Source organism: Rhynchophorus ferrugineus, unplaced genomic scaffold (genome assembly GCF_030347505.1).
Source record: "Rhynchophorus ferrugineus isolate W39M unplaced genomic scaffold, kcgeb_rfMv2 rfM8, whole genome shotgun sequence".
Classification (NCBI taxonomy): Eukaryota; Metazoa; Arthropoda; class Insecta; order Coleoptera; family Curculionidae; genus Rhynchophorus; species Rhynchophorus ferrugineus.
Genome location: NW_027472587.1, coordinates 19,821,511 through 19,844,257, shown reverse-complemented (window position 1 = coordinate 19,844,257; position 22,747 = coordinate 19,821,511). Strand labels below are relative to the sequence as shown.

At 32.0% G+C, this 22,747-nt stretch overlaps 2 protein-coding genes across 3 annotated transcripts in view; one reads left to right on the top strand and one right to left on the bottom strand.

Moving 5' to 3' along the window:
- Window positions 1-5,989, bottom strand: LOC143201622 (leukocyte surface antigen CD53). Its single transcript, XM_076412793.1, has 5 exons — window positions 5,833-5,989; window positions 4,105-4,302; window positions 2,463-2,648; window positions 190-348; window positions 1-134 (listed from the first exon to the last, which is right to left on the bottom strand). Exons 1-5 carry the CDS (start codon window positions 5,890-5,892, stop codon window positions 60-62), a joined length of 678 nt encoding a protein of 225 aa, XP_076268908.1. The 5' UTR covers window positions 5,893-5,989; the 3' UTR covers window positions 1-59.
- Cc2d2a (Coiled-coil and C2 domain containing 2A) overlaps window positions 1-22,747 on the top strand; it is a 113,921-nt gene that overhangs the window by 6,737 nt on the left and 84,437 nt on the right. For both annotated transcript variants that reach the window (XR_013006977.1, XM_076412782.1), the window contains exons 11-15: window positions 8,191-8,475; window positions 8,524-8,686; window positions 9,327-9,589; window positions 9,652-9,790; window positions 9,846-9,942. Coding sequence is in view for 1 of the 2 variants with exons in the window: in XM_076412782.1 (XP_076268897.1) it covers window positions 8,191-8,475; window positions 8,524-8,686; window positions 9,327-9,589; window positions 9,652-9,790; window positions 9,846-9,942 (947 nt within the window). In the remaining variant the exon portion in view is untranslated. The remainder of the gene's footprint in view (window positions 1-8,190; window positions 8,476-8,523; window positions 8,687-9,326; window positions 9,590-9,651; window positions 9,791-9,845; window positions 9,943-22,747) is intronic.

Here is a 22,747-nt window from a genome sequence, read left to right as displayed (position 1 = left end):
TATGTATAAAATAATATATATATTTTTAAATTATATCTTAAAACACTATCAATAAATCATCACATGTATACGTTTTGACGGGTGCTAGATCGGATACAGTTTGATAGGCACAGTGCAAGGATGGCTGCGATCACCTAGGGAGAAAAAGTGTATATTTTGGTGGTTTTTTTGAGTTTATCTGATTCTTACCTCGACGGCAGACACGGCGATTGCTACAATTCCTAGTAGGCGGGTGGATTTTTCGAGCCAGTCGATCAAAACCGCCCTACATCCTTGTGTGACACCGCTCGGACACTGAGGACCAGATGACGTCCAGTCACTTGGGCTGTTGTATCCGCAACATTGAAACTGTAAAGTTGTTCTTGTTTTAATGTCGGATTGGCAAAAAAGCAATATTTTTTGGGCCGATTTTTTTCGACTCGACGTATCGATAATTGTAAATGAGGATATCGAACTTTTAGTTGCAAAGTAAAATATCGATATCAAAAAGCTAGAGTTTTTGAAGCTAGAGTATCGAACATTATTTTGGGATTTCTCCCCCCGTACGTAAAGTGAATATTGCGTTGTTTTGATTTTTTTGATACATCTATCGAACTTTTGATTTGATTTTTTCGATACATGTATGAATTTTCTTTTTAATTTTTTTCGATACATGTATCGAAATTTTTTTAAATTTTTTTCGATACACATATCGAACTTTTGTTTCGAGATTCCCTGAAACATGTTTGAGTTTTCGTTTTGATTTTTTCGATACACGTATCGACTTATATTGAGATTTTTCGATCCGTGTATCGAACATTTGTTCTGATTTTTTTGATACATCTATCGACCCGGTCGGACGTATCGAACTTTCGTTTTGAGATTCCTCGATACATGTCTGAGTTTTCGTTTTGATTTTTTCGATACATGTATTGACTTATGTTTGAGATTTTTCGATACATGTATCGAACATTTGTTTGAAATTTCTCGATATATGTATCGAACTCCTGTTTTGATTTTTTTCAATACTTGTATCGAACGTTTATTTCGAATTTTTTCGATACACGTGTCGAACTTTCGTTTTGAGATTTCTGAATACATGTTTGAATTTTCGTTTTGATTGTTCTCGATACCTGTATCGAACATTTGTTTGAGACTTCTCAATACATGTATCGGAATTTTTTTTTGACTTTTTTTATACATGCATCGAACTTTTGTTGTAAAATTTGTCCCCGGTCTTCAAATAAATTTTACATGGAAAACTAGGATAGGATACAAATTCAACAAACAGAAATGACCCTCAAGAACCTTATACGGTCAACAGTTGGGTTGGAGTGTACAGTTACCCTTACGGCACAATTAGATTACAGTGGACTTTGAAGGAGATATAAGGAATCTGGAGCCGGAGGACCAGGAAGAGAGATGGTGCTCTTTGAAGCCTCTCTCCAAGGTTGAGGTACTTGACCGATCAATAATTAAGTATGTCGTTCGCAAAAAATGGCTAAAAAATTTGGTTAATGAATCTAGGACAATTATAAATAAGGTAACTGTATCCTGAGGGACTCTGGTTGAGAGTGGGTAATTGGAGGGGAGAAAACCTCCCAAAGGAACTCGAAAGGATCTGTTGGTAAAAAATTTCTTGACAAAGTCCAGGACTTTGCTCGTGAGTACAAAACAGTGTACATTTTTGATGCCTAAAGACTTACTGACTCTATTAGATGCATTTTGTAAATCTAATGATAGTGTCGGCAGATATTGATTGACTATCAACAGTCAGCCGAGTGGATTGGACACGATGAACCCGCTCCAAAGCGTGGAAAAAAGCAACAGTCGGCTGGTAAGGTTATGGTGTCTGTACTTTGGGATGCGCATGGAATAATTTTCATTGACAATCTTGAAAAAGCTAGGACCATCAACAGCGGCTACTACATAGCGTTATTGGACCGTTTGAAGGACGAAATCGCCGAAAAACGATCGCATGTGAAGAAAAAGAAAGTGCTGCTTCACCAAGACAATGCAGTCAGTGAAAACGATGGCAAAAATCCATGAATTGGCCTTCGAATCGCTTCCTCATCAACCGTATTTTCCAGATCTGGCCCCCAGCGACCATTTCCTGTTCTCAGATCTTAAAAGAATGCTCGCTGGGAAGAAATTTTCGTCGAAACAAGAGGTGATCGACGAAACTGGGGCCTATTTTGAAGCAAAGGACAAATCGTGCTACAAAAATGGTACCGAAAAGTAAATCGAATAAAAAAAAATAATTTTGCCAAAAAAATGTGTTTTACTATGGTAGGCCGGGGAATTTTCAATTGACTTGTTATAAGGGTGAAAGGAATATGGTCAGGTCCAGGAAGGGTGGGACGGTGGCGGTGGGGCCTAAGGAAAAATGCTCAGGTAAGAAGTCCGGGTTAACCGATGTATCTGAATGTTAATTACTCTTAGACCCCTCGTCAGCTAAATGAGAACAAGAGATATATACTTACAGTGTTCTGGATATCCTCCACGACTTTACAGCGATCACCTTTATTGTTCTGTTTACAATCGTCCATTAAATTTTTCAAAAGGTTTTCGACTTTGTTCGTGAAATCTGCTTTGTCCTTTATTGTGAGCAATGCATATATACCCAGGCCCACTTGTGCCAAGAATATAACGAAGAGGATGGCCCCGTACTGCAAAAAATTATGATATACTTTAAGTGATAGAAACACCTGTAGGGTTAGCTGTCATTTGAGGGGTGGCGGAAACCATCTTGTTCTGGCATTTATGCTAATTAAGCACGAACAATTCTTTTCGAAGGCAGATTGGTGCCACACTGGAGTAAGATACATCCTCGTCACGATATCCCAGCCGTCAAAAAAATTATGAATGCCATTTTATCGGAAAAGATATTTTTCCGTCAGCTTTATATATATGGTTGTACTCTTCCTGGTGTGTCAGTTGTTACTTTCCAACTTTCGTAACAGATTTCGCTAGACATAAGTATGTAACGACTGCTTTGATTGACAGCAATTACGTTCCGCCAAAATAGTGGCGTTATTTATTTATAATTATTTGAAAAATTCGAATCTGTAAACGTGCATTACTTTTCCTCTTTCATCTAAAGGAAAACGCATTTAAAAGTTACTGTGCGTATACTCCAATGAGAATGTGTGACAAGACAAACTACGTCTCGGCAGGCCGAGAGGGTTGAAGATGCGAAAATGCAGGAATTATTGAATGAAGGCCCAGCACAAACTCAGGAACCATGTACAGTGAAGTTTAATGTGTGCCGAGTATCAATCAGTGATCGATTACAAGCGATGGGACAGATTCAGAAGAGGGGAAGACTGGAACTTGAAAAATTCGTGGTTATCACCACCTATAACTTCTACGCTCCGTAGAAGAACATGTCCACCGGTCTATATCAACTGTCAACTCCCGCATATCTTGGTACGCACCTAGATCGATGCCTAACTTGGAAGAAGCACATACCCGCCAAACGGAAACAGCTTGAACTTAAACTCTACCAAATGTATTAGCTTATCGGGCGTAAATGCAAGTTATCATTAGATAACAATATATTGTTGTATAAATCTATACTGAAACCTATTTGGTCATATGGAATCCAACTATGGGCAACCGCTAGCAGGTCTAATATATCCATCACTCAACGGTTCCAAAATAAAGTGTTCAGTGTTATTGTCGATGCTCCGTACTATGTTTCAAGTGAAAAGATACAACGCGATATTCCTCTCGAGCCAATAATGAGTGTAATTCAACGTGTTTGTGTGAAGTACTTCGAAAGAGTACTCGCTAATCACCTAAATATAGGAAGTGACATATATAGACTTTAGAATCAAACTAATTTACTAAAGAGTACTCGCTAATCACCTAAATATGGGAAGTGACAGGGAACTGAGTAGACTAAAACATCTAACACCATCCGATCCGATTATTGGACATATATAGACTTTGGAATCAAACTAATTTACTAAAATAGTATTTTGTACAAAAGATAACTTAATGAAGTGATTTTTTACATGCCATGTATATATAATATAAACATAACAAATGCTTATTGCCTCACTGAACAGATTGTGAAACTACTAGGGGTAAATAAAAAAAAATCATTTGTCCTTATCTTACCGTCGTCAGCATGCAGGTGCTACTTCTCAGGGCGCCGCAGCATCCCAGGAAGCTGATGAATACGATGATGGATCCGACGCCAATGGCACTGATGCTCACGTACTTTACCGCATTATACTCACTCGGGATGATATCGTCGATAATGCTGTAGTTCCCATAGTTGAGAGCTCCAATAACAAGCAGGGCCACTCCCACCAGCTGAAAAGAGAATGGGTAATAATGAATATTCTGGCCAGTAATATTACGATTTTTCAGTCAACTGGTGTTTTTTTTTAATTGATCACAAGTTACCGAGCAACTGTTGTCAATTGCTCATGCGATAAGGGAGAGTTTTGTGTCTTGAGACTATTCCCGTGTCTGATCTACACTGGTGATGCCCCAATATCAAAATAAACAGTTCTTGGGACATTCGCCGACGACGAAGTCATTATTACAAAAGACATGTTTCTGTGTCGGGCTGTAGAAAGCAACAAGATCTGCAAGTGGACTAGATACTGGAAAATATAGCCTAATAGCTCCAAATCAGTCCATGACAATTGAGCGTTACTGCGAACTAAAAATTGAATGAGAGTGAATCACACATGAAACATGAAACGTGAGTGTATAATCACTATAATAACTGTAGGAAATATTATTGTATGGTGTTAAATATTTATGTGCACAAATATGTGTGTAGTTGTTCAGAATATACATGAGCATTTGATTAAAATATGCGAGGAGAGAAGAATAGTAACTCTTTGGCAGCTATGGCAAACTTAATCTAGTTTATCGAGAAAGATATATACAGGTAGTAACAGAACAAACTAAGAAGAAATACGGTGGTATTAAAATGATTTTACAAGGACACCCTGTACCGTAGAAAACAAGAAAAATGTGAATATGCTCTACAATGAAAGTGAAATATACTACTTGAATATACAGTAATAAATTAGGTGGATTAGGCCTCGAAAACGACCCAAAACCTACAAACTATTATAACTATATAACTAATTGTAGTTTTAAGTCCTTCGATAATATATGCATTAGATGTACTATAATATTAAAATAAATTATATTTGATAACATTTTTGTTCAATAATTTTATTTTAATTAAAATTTTTTGTATGTCAAATCAAAACTGAACTAAAACTCGGCATTGATGCGGCAGGATGCGAAGCTCTGACGTCATCACCTAGTTTTAAGTGATTCTAGTGCCGAATTGTAAGTTAATCGGCAACGACTAGTGATAACGTATTAATAAATTTTGAAAACATAATATTCCGAAAGTTAACGAGTTAGAAAAATGGGCAAATTATTAAAAACTAAACAAAGAAACCACGGGATGCATATTTTAAAATAAATACCAAGCGAGATAACGTATAGGCGCCATATTTTTTCTAGTCCCGCCGATGCTCACGCATGACACACTACGTAAACGCCATAAATTCGGAGGCGCGATAGATTTTGAATAAGCCCGCTTGGTTAGAGCAGTGGTAAATGCGACAGGACGGTCCATCTACTGCTTTGATAGTCGCGGGTTAGAATCCTGCTGGGGCATGGTTGTAAATTTATATTTGTAAGAGCGTGCAAAATGCGACAAGGAAAATGATACCAGTCACGCCAGTAACCAGGCTGCGTAAGACCGGATATCTTCTGGGTTGATTTCTAAACATATACTTAAAAAAAATTTAACAAACAAATACAGAATGATTCGCAATATTCACTATATCAAATTAAAACGCAACTTACGAAGAATGCAAAATTAACTATGAACACTAGCAGCCTCGCGAGACCTTCAGAACAGCCCATATTGATAAAAAAGTATTACTTCTGGTTTCGCGGTGATAAAACTGTAAAACTTACGTGCCGAGCCTATTTATACCTTTAAGCGACCTTATCTACTTATCTAAATCGGTAGATAAGAGTTATGAATCAACATTTCGCTGTTTTACGATTATTAATATATCCCTCTAACTGAGCGCGATACCAAATAGACTAGATACGGGCACAGTTAGGAATTTGTTTGAATCATATTGCAAATATGTGTATAACATCACAATTAAATAATACACGATTATTTCCAGAAAGTCAATATAAAATAAATAAGATAAAGAAAACATTGAGTGGAGCTTAGAATTAAAAAAAAATAATATTAAAAATTCTAAATTAAAATAATTTTTAAGACACACCCACTTCCCGGAAAATACTACGGCCTTAAGTAGGCGTGGCGTCCTTTAACTATATGGATTCGTTGGCCACGCCCATCGTCCGGTAAATACTAGGCGTTTGACCAATGGTCTCGTTAGTCACTGCCACCGTCCAATCAATACGAGGTTTTTAAGGAAATTGGGCGTAATTTTACTAAATAGATTCGTTCGGTCCCCACTACTCATTAGGAGCTACGCCCTTGAGGAGAAATTCACTTTTCATAATATAACTTAACTAATAGTCATCTAAAAATTATTTTACTATCATTTAATTTATTGCCAAACACTTTATAATGCGTCGTTATCTTGAGATTATCTGAATCGAAATGACAGCCATATACATGAACATGGTAAAAGGTTGTCGATTTTCACGACTATATATCAAAATAAAATTGCCAACTATTCTTATCTCTCGGATAAAAATAAACACTCAAAATATATGCTAAACGGCTCTAGAATGTATCGTGTTTAAGGTACTTAGGATATTTATAAACAGAAATCTTCTCATTAAAAAAAAACACTTCTCATTCTAGATCTAACAAACTAATGGTTACATAAAAATCATTATAGTATCATTCGATTCAGCGTAAAATTCTTTATTATCCGATATATTTTCATTACCCCGTGATTATTTGAATGCAAATGGCAGCAAGAAATTTGAAAATGGCAAAAAATATATATGTATGGAAAAATTGTCAATTTTTTTATCTCTGAGATAATGATAAATCACTTAAAATGTATGTACTTCAGGGTTAAAGAAACGAAAATCCATATTAAATTGCTCTAGGATTTAGAAGAATGACAAAAATAGATATTATGTATTATCTACGAAATTTTAATTAGTTAAAAAATATCATTTCAATGAATACAGAATTTTATGAGTAATATAGCAAATATGTGATTAACATCACAATCAAATAATAAACTTGGAAACGTTAATTATTAAAAAAAGCCAATATAAAAAATAAGAACATTAAGTGGAGTTTAGAATTCCTTTTTTTAAATTCAAACAATTCCTTCAGAAAATTATTATGCCACGCCTACCATCCAGTTCGTTGGTCACTCCGCCGTCCAATTAGCGCTAGGCCTTGAACCGAACGGATTCGCCTGCCACGCCCACTGCCCAATCAATAGAATGCCTTTGAAGAGGCGGGATACCACTAAATACTACGTCTTTAAAGGTGGGGGGTTGATTTCAATTCAATTAGTCAGGAGTAACAAATATTATTGATTTTAAGATTTTTGTTGAGGCAAATTGGATATTGTTCATCAATATTTAAATTATCGTACGCTGCTGGAAACTTACGATTGGCACGCTCTAACCTTAAAAACATGTGAGGCGTGGTTTCGAAGGCGTATACCGAAAAAATTTGAAGATGCCAAACTTCAAGTGTTATTGGATGAAAACCCAACACAAACTCGAAAATAATTGGCAGAAGCGTTAAATGTGGGCCAGAAAACGATTAGCGACCAAGTTAGAGCAAAGGGGAACAACCAATAGATGGGAAGTTGTTGAAACGCTGCTGAACAGTGATGGTTGATGAAAAGTAGATTCATTTTGAAAACCCTAAGCCAAGTCGTTTTGGTCGCAAGATAATGCTTCCTGTCTGGTGGTACCAGAGTGGCGTGCTGTATCACGAACAGTTAATAGTGATGGGTACCGATAATATATGATCAATTTGAATCATGAATTGGTCGATGAACGTCCAGAATGGGTTCGAAGATACGGTAGAGTTATTTTGAATCAAAACCGGTCGAGGAAGCGCATCCGTCGTACTCTCCAGACCTTGCACCGTCCGACTATCAACTTCTCGCATCAGAGCCCTTTGCCAATTTTCAAGTTCGCCGGCTTGGTAGCAACTTAAAATGTATTTTAACGCGAATTTCTCCTGTTTCACAGACAGTTTATTCAGAGGTCAATCAACGGCTTCCTGAACTGGTTTCGCGAGCGGCCCAAGGTGATCCGGCCAGTGACACGTCACGAGTCCCTCGGTTCAGACGCGGCGCCAGCCCCCCGTAGCAAGATCAGGGTGAAGGTCATCGGCGCCAAGGGCCTGCCCGTTAGGTCGTCGGGCGATGATGTTCGACCGTTCCTGCGGATAGAGCACCAGGACAGTCTGGCCAAAAGCACTAGTTGCTCCGGTAGCGATCCCTTCTGGAATGAGTCAGTGGAGCTGCCTCTGAGGTGAGTACTTTGAATGAGTTAGCGACCGTGACCAATTGTGACCGACAGCAACCGGCACGAGGATTATCTGTCGTCCGGCGCCCTGCAAGGCACGATTTCCGTGAACGTGTACGATCTAATCGATTCCCGAGCCTCCGACGACGAGCAGGACGGGGCGTTTTGGTTGGGGTTCGTCAATGTACCGTTGGTGGCGTTGGCGTCTGCCGCGGGGGTAAGGAAAGTCATGGAGACAGGAGTTTAGTTCTGGAGAATTCCCGCGTGCGCACGAGGATTTGAATTTGCAACGTTGCCAGTTGTTGGAAATTATACCTATATTTAAGGAATATAAAATATGTATAGGATAATTAATATTAAAGTTATAGTTCTTGTAGATTATTCGTATACTTGAACAGTTAAATATATATTCCGGAATTGACAAATTAACCTAAAATCTCACATAAAACTCCCGCTAAAGTTTACTGTCTATTATTTTATGTCTATGTATTATATCTAAGTTATTTAACTATTTATATTTATAAGAGGAGAAAATAAAGTAATATGTAAGGTGACAAATATAATTTTTTCATCAATACAGAAACGCAAGAATCCATTTATCAATAAAATTAATCATTAATATTTCTTGCGCGGTACTAAAATAAATGAACTATAAACAACAAAATTCTTAACCTTACAAGAAGAGCTCCTACCATTGCCAGGGTTAGATATAAAATGGCTGTTGCAGTGGGTTGGATTCTAACTCTCGATTGCTTGTAAACGGCAACGTCGCAAAATCACGCGGAATTCACCAGAAATAGCCACTACTGTCATTGAGATGGAAATCGTCTTTCAACATGCTCTTGTCTACCGGCTAGATACGGGGACATTTTAAAATGACCAAGCCAGCGGCGATGCTAGGCTACGTGGATGATGGCGACACCTACATCGACATGGATCTGAGAATTCACCCAACGGTGCCGGCGATAGAGCCCAACATGGACGAACTCCCGTCGAACGAGACCCCCTACCTGAAGGAACACATCCTCGGTTGGAACGAGTGGTACAACAACAGTTTCCCCGCCAGGAAGTTCAACGCTCTGACGATGGACAGTCAGGGTCGCACTAACTGTTTGACAAGGTACGGTGAGGTCATCCGTCATCCAACCCGAGACTCGACGAATACCTCCGTGAATGTTTCAGGTACATCAGACCTCTGGAGCCTCCCCAGGTCGAAGAAGACACGTTCGAAATAACTCCGGAGCAGTGCGTCCGGTACGTGTCACTGATACCTTTCGTGGAAGCCAGCGGTTTCTACCAAAACATTTGGTTAACTACCGAGGTAACTTAACGATAACCGAAGATAGTTGGGTTTCATTTGACTCGTGATTTTTCAGCAACTTCTCCATTACAACGTGGGTCACGTGGTTGATCATTGCGTCACGTTAACCTGCTTCCTGTTAGCGTTAAAACTGGACGCCTGGTTGCTGTTGGGTAATTATTCTAGTCTTATGCATGTTTAGGGACTGTGAATGTTTCACGGCTATATATATGGAAAAAGTGCCAATTTTTTTTACCTCTCAGATTAAGATAAAATTCTCAAAATATATGTATTCTGGGGTGAAAGAAACGAAAATCCGTGTTAAATCGGCCTAGCATTTATAGTTCTTAAGATAAGGGACATAAACCGAAATTCGCGAATTTCTTGAAAATACACTTTTCATTGCATAACTTAAAAAATAAAGGCTGTATAAAGATCATTATACTACCATTCGATTCAGCGTAAAATTCTTTATAAACCCAGTAATTTATATTAAGCTGAGACTGTTTTAACAGAAATGGGAACAAAAACATTGAAAATGGCAAAAAATCGCTAATTTTCCGACCATTTGCATGGAAAAATTGCCATATTTTTAAATTTTCGGAAAAAAATAAAACTCTCAAAATACAAGTATTTTGTAATGAAAGAACCGAAAATCCATGTTAAATTGCTTGTAAAGTGACGGTTTCAAAGATATGTAACAAAAATCGAGATCCATCAGTTTTTTGAAAATACACTTTTTATAATATATCTTAGAAACTAAACATTGTACACAATTTATTATGCCACCATTCGATTCGGCGTAAAATTCTTTATAAACCCAGTAATTTATATTAAGCTGAGACTGTTTTAACAGCAATGGGAACAAAAACATTGAAAATGGCAAAAAATCGCAAATTTTCCGACCATTTGCATGGAAAAATTGCCATATTTTTAAATTTTCGGAAAAAAATAAAACTCTCAAAATACAAGTATTTTGTAATGAAAGAAACGAAAATCCATGTTAAATTGCTTGTAAAGTGACGGTTTCAAAGATATGTAACAAAAATCGAGATCCATCAGTTTTTTGAAAATACACTTTTTATAATATATCTTAGAAACTAAACATTGTACACAATTTATTATACCACCATTCGATTCAGCGTAAAATTCTTTATAAACCCAGTAATTTATATTAAGCTGAGACTGTTTTAACAGCAATGGGAACAAAAACATTGAAAATGGCAAAAAATCGCAAATTTTCCGACCATTTGCATGGAAAAATTGCCATATTTTTAAATTTTCGGAAAAAAATAAAACTCTCAAAATACAAGTATTTTGTAATGAAAGAAACGAAAATCCATGTTAAATTGCATTTAAACTGACGGTTTCAAAGATATGTAAGAAAAACCGAGATCCATCAGTTTTTTGAAAATACACTTTTTATAATATATCTTAGAAACTAAACATTGTACACAATTTATTATACCACCATTCGATTCAGCGTAAAATTCTTTATAAACCCAGTAATTTATATTAAGCTGAGACTGTTTTAACAGCAATGGGAACAAAAACATTGAAAATGGCAAAAAATCGCAAATTTTCCGACCATTTGCATGGAAAAATTGCCATATTTTTAAATTTTCGGAAAAAAATAAAACTCTCAAAATACAAGTATTTTGTAATGAAAGAAACGAAAATCCATGTTAAATTGCATTTAAACTGACGGTTTCAAAGATATGTAAGAAAAACCGAGATCCATCAGTTTTTTGAAAATACACTTTTTATAATATATCTTAGAAACTAAACATTGTACACAATTTATTATACCACCATTCGATTCAGCGTAAAATTCTTTATAAACCCAGTAATTTATATTAAGCTGAGACTGTTTTAACAGCAATGGGAACAAAAACATTGAAAATGGCAAAAAATCGCAAATTTTCCGACCATTTGCATGGAAAAATTGGCATATTTTTAAATTTTCGGAAAAAATTAAAACTCTCAAAATACAAGTATTTTGTAATGAAAGAAACGAAAATCCATGTTAAATTGCATTTAAACTGACGGTTTCAAAGATATGTAAGAAAAACCGAGATCCATCAGTTTTTTGAAAATACACTTTTTATAATATATCTTAGAAACTAAACATTGTACACAATTTATTATACCACCATTCGATTCAGCGTAAAATTCTTTATAAACCCAGTAATTTATATTAAGCTGAGACTGTTTTAACAGCAATGGGAACAAAAACATTGAAAATGGCAAAAAATCGCAAATTTTCCGACCATTTGCATGGAAAAATTGCCATATTTTTAAATTTTCGGAAAAAAATAAAACTCTCAAAATACAAGTATTTTGTAATGAAAGAAACGAAAATCCATGTTAAATTGCTTGTAAAGTGACGGTTTCAAAGATATGTAACAAAAATCGAGATCCATCAGTTTTTTGAAAATACACTTTTTATAATATATCTTAGAAACTAAACATTGTACACAATTTATTATACCACCATTCGATTCGGCGTAAAATTCTTTATAAACCCAATATTTTATATTAAGCTGAGATTGTTTTAACAGAAATGGGAACAAAAACATTGAAAATGGCAAAAAATCGCAAATTTTCCGACCATTTGCATGGAAAAATTGCCATATTTTTAAATTTTCGGAAAAAAAAACTCTCAAAATACAAGTATTTTGTAATGAAAGAAACGAAAATCCATGTTAAATTTCTTGTAAAGTGACGGTTTCAAAGATATGTAACAAAAATCGAGATCCATCAGTTTTTTGAAAATACACTTTTTATAATATATCTTAGAAACTAAACATTGTACACAATTTATTATACCACCATTCGATTCAGCGTAAAATTCTTTATAAACCCAATATTTTATATTAAGCTGAGATTGTTTTAACAGAAATGGGAACAAAAACATTGAAAATGGCAAAAAATCGCAAATTTTCCGACCATTTGCATGGAAAAATTGCCATATTTTTAAATTTTCGGAAAAAAATTAAAACTCTCAAAATACAAGTATTTTGTAATGAAATAAACGAAAATCCATGTTAAATTGCTTGTAAAGTGACGGTTTCAAAGATATGTAACAAAAATCGAGATCCATCAGTTTTTTGAAAATACACTTTTTATAATATATCTTAGAAACTAAACATTGTACACAATTTATTATACCACCATTCGATTCAGCGTAAAATTCTTTATAAACCCAATATTTTATATTAAGCTGAGATTGTTTTAACAGAAATGGGAACAAAAACATTGAAAATGGCAAAAAATCGCAAATTTTCCGACCATTTGCATGGAAAAATTGCCATATTTTTATATTTTCGGAAAAAAAACTCTCAAAATACAAGTATTTTGTAATGAAAGAAACGAAAATCCATGTTAAATTGCTTGTAAAGTGACGGTTTCAAAGATATGTAACAATAATCGGGATCCATCAGTTTTTTGAAAATACACTTTTTATAATATATCTTAGAAACTAAACATTGTACACAATTTATTATACCACCATTCGATTCGGCGTAAAATTCTTTATAAACCCAGTAATTTATATTAAGCTGAGATTGTTTTAACAGAAATGGGAACAAAAACATTGAAAATGGCAAAAAATCGCAAATTTTCCGACCATTTGCATGGAAAAATTGCCATATTTTTAAATTTTCGGAAAAAAATAAAACTCTCAATATACAAGTATTTTGTAATGAAAGAAACGAAAATCCATGTTAAATTGCTTGTAAAGTGACGGTTTCAAAGATATGTAACAAAAATCGAGATCCATCAGTTTTTTGAAAATACACTTTTTATAATATATCTTAGAAACTAAACATTGTACACAATTTATTATGCCACCATTCGATTCGGCGTAAAATTCTTTATAAACCCAGTAATTTATATTAAGCTGAGAGTGTTTTAACAGAAATGGGAACAAAAATATTGAAAATGGCAAAAAATCGCAAATTTTCCGACCATTTGCATGGAAAAATTGCCATATTTTTAAATTTTCGGAAAAAAATAAAACTCTCAAAATACAAGTATTTTGTAATGAAAGAAACGAAAATCCATGTTAAATTGCTTGTAAAGTGACGGTTTCAAAGATATGTAACAAAAATCGAGATCCATCAGTTTTTTGGAAATACACTTTTTATAATATATCTTAGAAACTAAACATTGTACACAATTTATTATACCACCATTCGATTCGGCGTAAAATTCTTTATAAACCCAGTAATTTATATTAAGCTGAGATTGTTTTAACAGAAATGGGAACAAAAACATTGAAAATGGCAAAAAATCGCAAATTTTCCGACCATTTGCATGGAAAAATTGCCATATTTTTAAATTTTCGGAAAAAAATTAAAACTCTCAAAATACAAGTATTTTGTAATGAAAGAAACGAAAATCCATGTTAAATTGCTTGTAAAGTGACGGTTTCAAAGATATGTAACAAAAATCGGGATCCATCAGTTTTTTGAAAATACACTTTTTATAATATATCTTAGAAACTAAACATTGTACACAATTTATTATACCACCATTCGATTCAGCGTAAAATTCTTTATAAACCCAATATTTTATATTAAGCTGAGATTGTTTTAACAGAAATGGGAACAAAAACATTGAAAATGGCAAAAAATCGCAAATTTTCCGACCATTTGCATGGAAAAATTGCCATATTTTAAAATTTTCGGAAAAAAATAAAACTCTCAAAATACAAGTATTTTGTAATGAAAGAAACGAAAATCCATGTTAAATTGCTTGTAAAGTGACGGTTTCAAAGATATGTAACAAAAATCGGGATCCATCAGTTTTTTGAAAATACACTTTTTATAATATATCTTAGAAACTAAACATTGTACACAATTTATTATACCACCATTCGATTCAGCGTAAAATTCTTTATAAACCCAATATTTTATATTAAGCTGAGATTGTTTTAACAGAAATGGGAACAAAAACATTGAAAATGGCAAAAAATCGCAAATTTTCCGACCATTTGCATGGAAAAATTGCCATATTTTTAAATTTTCGGAAAAAATTAAAACTCTCAAAATACAAGTATTTTGTAATGAAAGAAACGAAAATCCATGTTAAATTGCTTGTAAAGTGACGGTTTCAAAGATATGTAACAAAAACCGAGATCCATCAGTTTTTTGAAAATACACTTTTTATAATATATCTTAGAAACTAAACATTGTACACAATTTATTATACCACCATTCGATTCGGCGTAAAATTCTTTATAAACCCAGTAATTTATATTAAGCTGAGATTGTTTTAACAGAAATGGGAACAAAAACATTGAAAATGGCAAAAAATCGCAAATTTTCCGACCATTTGCATGGAAAAATTGCCATATTTTTAAATTTTCGGAAAAAAATTAAAACTCTCAAAATACAAGTATTTTGTAATGAAAGAAACGAAAATCCATGTTAAATTGCTTGTAAAGTGACGGTTTCAAAGATATGTAACAAAAATCGGGATCCATCAGTTTTTTGAAAATACACTTTTTATAATATATCTTAGAAACTAAACATTGTACACAATTTATTATACCACCATTCGATTCGGCGTAAAATTCTTTATAAACCCAGTAATTTATATTAAGCTGAGATTGTTTTAACAGAAATGGGAACAAAAATATTGAAAATGGCAAAAAATCGCAAATTTTCCGACCATTTGCATGGAAAAATTGCCATATTTTTAAATTTTCGGAAAAAAATAAAACTATCAAAATACAAGTATTTTGTAATGAAAGAAACGAAAATCCATGTTAAATTGCTTGTAAAGTGACGGTTTCAAAGTTATGTAACAAAAATCGAGATCCATCAGTTTTTTGAAAATACACTTTTTATAATATATCTTAGAAACTAAACATTGTACACAATTTATTATACCACCATTCGATTCGGCGTAAAATTCTTTATAAACCCAGTAATTTATATTAAGCTGAGATTGTTTTAACAGAAATGGGAACAAAAACATTGAAAATGGCAAAAAATCGCAAATTTTCCGACCATTTGCATGGAAAAATTGCCATATTTTAAAATTTTCGGAAAAAAATAAAACTCTCAAAATACAAGTATTTTGTAATGAAAGAAACGAAAATCCATGTTAAATTGCTCGTAAAGTGACGGTTTCAAAGATATGTAACAAAAATCGGGATCCATCAGTTTTTTGAAAATACACTTTTTATAATATATCTTAGAAACTAAACATTGTACACAATTTATTATACCACCATTCGATTCAGCGTAAAATTCTTTATAAACCCAATATTTTATATTAAGCTGAGATTGTTTTAACAGAAATGGGAACAAAAACATTGAAAATGGCAAAAAATCGCAAATTTTCCGACCATTTGCATGGAAAAATTGCCATATTTTTAAATTTTCGGAAAAAATTAAAACTCTCAAAATACAAGTATTTTGTAATGAAAGAAACGAAAATCCATGTTAAATTGCTTGTAAAGTGACGGTTTCAAAGATATGTAACAAAAACCGAGATCCATCAGTTTTTTGAAAATACACTTTTTATAATATATCTTAGAAACTAAACATTGTACACAATTTATTATACCACCATTCGATTCAGCGTAAAATTCTTTATAAACCCAATATTTTATATTAAGCTGAGATTGTTTTAACAGAAATGGGAACAAAAACATTGAAAATGGCAAAAAATCGCAAATTTTCCGACCATTTGCATGGAAAAATTGCCATATTTTTAAATTTTCGGAAAAAAATTAAAACTCTCAAAATACAAGTATTTTGTAATGAAAGAAACGAAAATCCATGTTAAACTGCTTGTAAAGTGACGGTTTCAAAGATATGTAACAAAAACCGAGATCCATCAGTTTTTTGAAAATACACTTTTTATAATATATCTTAGAAACTAAACATTGTACACAATTTATTATACCACCATTCGATTCGGCGTAAAATTCTTTATAAACCCAGTAATTTATATTAAGCTGAGATTGTTTTAACAGAAATGGGAACAAAAACATTGAAAATGGCAAAAAATCGCAAATTTTCCGACCATTTGCATGGAAAAATTGCCATATTTTTAAATTTTCGGAAAAAAATTAAAACTCTCAAAATACAAGTATTTTGTAATGAAAGAAACGAAAATCCATGTTAAATTGCTTGTAAAGTGACGGTTTCAAAGATATGTAACAAAAATCGGGATCCATCAGTTTTTTGAAAATACACTTTTTATAATATATCTTAGAAACTAAACATTGTACACAATTTATTATACCACCATTCGATTCGGCGTAAAATTCTTTATAAACCCAGTAATTTATATTAAGCTGAGATTGTTTTAACAGAAATGGGAACAAAAACATTGAAAATGGCAAAAAATCGCAAATTTTCCGACCATTTGCATGGAAAAATTGCCATATTTTTAAATTTTCGGAAAAAAATAAAACTCTCAAAATACAAGTATTTTGTAATGAAAGAAACGAAAATCCATGTTAAATTGCTTGTAAAGTGACGGTTTCAAAGATATGTAACAAAAATCGAGATCCATCAGTTTTTTGAAAATACACTTTTTATAATATATCTTAGAAACTAAACATTGTACACAATTTATTATACCACCATTCGATTCGGCGTAAAATTCTTTATAAACCCAATATTTTATATTAAGCTGAGATTGTTTTAACAGAAATGGGAACAAAAACATTGAAAATGGCAAAAAATCGCAAATTTTCCGACCATTTGCATGGAAAAATTGCCATATTTTTAAATTTTCGGAAAAAAATTAAAACTCTCAAAATACAAGTATTTTGTAATGAAAGAAACGAAAATCCATGTTAAATTGCTTGTAAAGTGACGGTTTCAAAGATATGTAACAAAAATCGGGATCCATCAGTTTTTTGAAAATACACTTTTTATAATATATCTTAGAAACTAAACATTGTACACAATTTATTATACCACCATTCGATTCGGCGTAAAATTCTTTATAAACCCAGTAATTTATATTAAGCTGAGATTGTTTTAACAGAAATGGGAACAAAAACATTGAAAATGGCAAAAAATCGCAAATTTTCCGACCATTTGTATGGAAAAATTGCCATATTTTTAAATTTTCGAAAAAAAATAAAACTCTCAAAATACAAGTATTTTGTAATGAAAGAAACGAAAATCCATGTTAAATTGCTTGTAAAGTGACGGTTTCAAAGATATGTAACAAAAATCGAGATCCATAAGTTTTTTGAAAATACACTTTTTATAATATATCTTAGAAACTAAACATTGTACACAATTTATTATACCACCATTCGATTCGGCGTAAAATTCTTTATAAACCCAGTAATTTATATTAAGCTGAGATTGTTTTAACAGAAATGGGAACAAAAACATTGAAAATGGCAAAAAATCGCAAATTTTCCGACCATTTGCATGGAAAAATTGCCATATTTTAAAATTTTCGGAAAAAAATAAAACTCTCAAAATACAAGTATTTTGTAATGAAAGAAACGAAAATCCATGTTAAATTGCTCGTAAAGTGACGGTTTCAAAGATATGTAACAAAAATCGGGATCCATCAGTTTTTTGAAAATACACTTTTTATAATATATCTTAGAAACTAAACATTGTACACAATTTATTATACCACCATTCGATTCAGCGTAAAATTCTTTATAAACCCAATATTTTATATTAAGCTGAGATTGTTTTAACAGAAATGGGAACAAAAACATTGAAAATGGCAAAAAATCGCAAATTTTCCGACCATTTGCATGGAAAAATTGCCATATTTTTAAATTTTCGGAAAAAATTAAAACTCTCAAAATACAAGTATTTTGTAATGAAAGAAACGAAAATCCATGTTAAATTGCTTGTAAAGTGACGGTTTCAAAGATATGTAACAAAAACCGAGATCCATCAGTTTTTTGAAAATACACTTTTTATAATATATTTTAGAAACTAAACATTGTACACAATTTATTATACCACCATTCGATTCAGCGTAAAATTCTTTATAAACCCAATATTTTATATTAAGCTGAGATTGTTTTAACAGAAATGGGAACAAAAACATTGAAAATGGCAAAAAATCGCAAATTTTCCGACCATTTGCATGGAAAAATTGCCATATTTTTAAATTTTCGGAAAAAAATTAAAACTCTCAAAATACAAGTATTTTGTAATGAAAGAAACGAAAATCCATGTTAAACTGCTTGTAAAGTGACGGTTTCAAAGATATGTAACAAAAACCGAGATCCATCAGTTTTTTGAAAATACACTTTTTATAATATATCTTAGAAACTAAACATTGTACACAATTTATTATACCACCATTCGATTCGGCGTAAAATTCTTTATAAACCCAGTAATTTATATTAAGCTGAGATTGTTTTAACAGAAATGGGAACAAAAACATTGAAAATGGCAAAAAATCGCAAATTTTCCGACCATTTGCATGGAAAAATTGCCATATTTTTAAATTTTCGGAAAAAAATTAAAACTCTCAAAATACAAGTATTTTGTAATGAAAGAAACGAAAATCCATGTTAAATTGCTTGTAAAGTGACGGTTTCAAAGATATGTAACAAAAATCGGGATCCATCAGTTTTTTGAAAATACACTTTTTATAATATATCTTAGAAACTAAACATTGTACACAATTTATTATACCACCATTCGATTCGGCGTAAAATTCTTTATAAACCCAGTAATTTATATTAAGCTGAGATTGTTTTAACAGAAATGGGAACAAAAACATTGAAAATGGCAAAAAATCGCAAATTTTCCGACCATTTGCATGGAAAAATTGCCATATTTTTAAATTTTCGGAAAAAAATAAAACTCTCAAAATACAAGTATTTTGTAATGAAAGAAACGAAAATCCATGTTAAATTGCTTGTAAAGTGACGGTTTCAAAGATATGTAACAAAAATCGAGATCCATCAGTTTTTTGAAAATACACTTTTTATAATATATCTTAGAAACTAAACATTGTACACAATTTATTATACCACCATTCGATTCGGCGTAAAATTCTTTATAAACCCAATATTTTATATTAAGCTGAGATTGTTTTAACAGAAATGGGAACAAAAACATTGAAAATGGCAAAAAATCGCAAATTTTCCGACCATTTGCATGGAAAAATTGCCATATTTTTAAATTTTCGGAAAAAAATTAAAACTCTCAAAATACAAGTATTTTGTAATGAAAGAAACGAAAATCCATGTTAAACTGCTTGTAAAGTGACGGTTTCAAAGATATGTAACAAAAACCGAGATCCATCAGTTTTTTGAAAATACACTTTTTATAATATATCTTAGAAACTAAACATTGTACACAATTTATTATACCACCATTCGATTCGGCGTAAAATTCTTTATAAACCCAGTAATTTATATTAAGCTGAGATTGTTTTAACAGAAATGGGAACAAAAACATTGAAAATGGCAAAAAATCGCAAATTTTCCGACCATTTGCATGGAAAAATTGCCATATTTTTAAATTTTCGGAAAAAAATTAAAACTCTCAAAATACAAGTATTTTGTAATGAAAGAAACGAAAATCCATGTTAAATTGCTTGTAAAGTGACGGTTTCAAAGATATGTAACAAAAATCGGGATCCATCAGTTTTTTGAAAATACACTTTTTATAATATATCTTAGAAACTAAACATTGTACACAATTTATTATACCACCATTCGATTCGGCGTAAAATTCTTTATAAACCCAGTAATTTATATTAAGCTGAGATTGTTTTAACAGAAATGGGAACAAAAACATTGAAAATGGCAAAAAATCGCAAATTTTCCGACCATTTGCATGGAAAAATTGCCATATTTTTAAATTTTCGGAAAAAAATAAAACTCTCAAAATACAAGTATTTTGTAATGAAAGAAACGAAAATCCATGTTAAATTGCTTGTAAAGTGACGGTTTCAAAGATATGTAACAAAAATCGAGATCCATCAGTTTTTTGAAAATACACTTTTTATAATATATCTTAGAAACTAAACATTGTACACAATTTATTATACCACCATTCGATTCGGCGTAAAATTCTTTATAAACCCAATATTTTATATTAAGCTGAGATTGTTTTAACAGAAATGGGAACAAAAACATTGAAAATGGCAAAAAATCGCAAATTTTCCGACCATTTGCATGGAAAAATTGCCATATTTTTAAATTTTCGGAAAAAAATTAAAACTCTCAAAATACAAGTATTTTGTAATGAAAGAAACGAAAATCCATGTTAAATTGCTTGTAAAGTGACGGTTTCAAAGATATGTAACAAAAATCGGGATCCATCAGTTTTTTGAAAATACACTTTTTATAATATATCTTAGAAACTAAACATTGTACACAATTTATTATACCACCATTCGATTCGGCGTAAAATTCTTTATAAACCCAGTAATTTATATTAAGCTGAGATTGTTTTAACAGAAATGGGAACAAAAACATTGAAAATGGCAAAAAATCGCAAATTTTCCGACCATTTGTATGGAAAAATTGCCATATTTTTAAATTTTCGAAAAAAAATAAAACTCTCAAAATACAAGTATTTTGTAATGAAAGAAACGAAAATCCATGTTAAATTGCTTGTAAAGTGACGGTTTCAAAGATATGTAACAAAAATCGAGATCCATCAGTTTTTTGAAAATACACTTTTTATAATATATCTTAGAAACTAAACATTGTACACAATTTATTATACCACCATTCGATTCGGCGTAAAATTCTTTATAAACCCAGTAATTTATATTAAGCTGAGATTGTTTTAACAGAAATGGGAACAAAAACATTGAAAATGGCAAAAAATCGCAAATTTTCCGACCATTTGCATGGAAAAATTGCCATACTTTTAAATTTTCGGAAAAAAATTAAAACTCTCAAAATACAAGTATTTTGTAATGAAAGAAACGAAAATCCATGTTAAATTGCTTGTAAAGTGACGGTTTCAAAGATATGTAACAAAAATCGGGATCCATCAGTTTTTTGAAAATACACTTTTTATAATATATCCTAGAAACTAAACATTGTACACAATTTATTATACCACCATTCGATTCGGCGTAAAATTCTTTATAAACCCAGTAATTTATATTAAGCTGAGATTGTTTTAACAGAAATGGGAACAAAAACATTGAAAATGGCAAAAAATCGCAAATTTTCCGACCATTTGCATGGAAAAATTGCCATATTTTTAAATTTTCGGAAAAAAATAAAACTCTCAATATACAAGTATTTTGTAATGAAAGAAACGAAAATCCATGTTAAATTGCTTGTAAAGTGACGGTTTCAAAGATATGTAACAAAAATCGAGATCCATCAGTTTTTTGAAAATACACTTTTTATAATATATCTTAGAAACTAAACATTGTACACAATTTATTATGCCACCATTCGATTCGGCGTAAAATTCTTTATAAACCCAGTAATTTATATTAAGCTGAGATTGTTTTAACAGAAATGGGAACAAAAACCTTGAAAATGGCAAAAAATCGCAAATTTTCCGACCATTTGCATGGAAAAATTGCCATATTTTTAAATTTTCGGAAAAAAATAAAACTCTCAAAATACAAGTATTTTGTAATGAAAGAAACGAAAATCCATGTTAAATTGCTTGTAAAGTGACGGTTTCAAAGATATGTAACAAAAATCGAGATCCATCAGTTTTTTGGAAATACACTTTTTATAATATATCTTAGAAACTAAACATTGTACACAATTTATTATACCACCATTCGATTCAGCGTAAAATTCTTTATAAACCCAGTAATTTATATTAAGCTGAGACTGTTTTAACAGAAATGGAAACAAAAACATTGAAAATGTCAAAAAATCGCAAATTTTCCGACCATTTGCATGGAAAAATTGCCAAATTTTTAAATTTTCGGAAAAAAATAAAACTCTCAAAATACAAGTATTTTGTAATGAAAGAAACGAAAATCCATGTTAAATTGCTTGTAAAGTGACGGTTTCAAAGATAT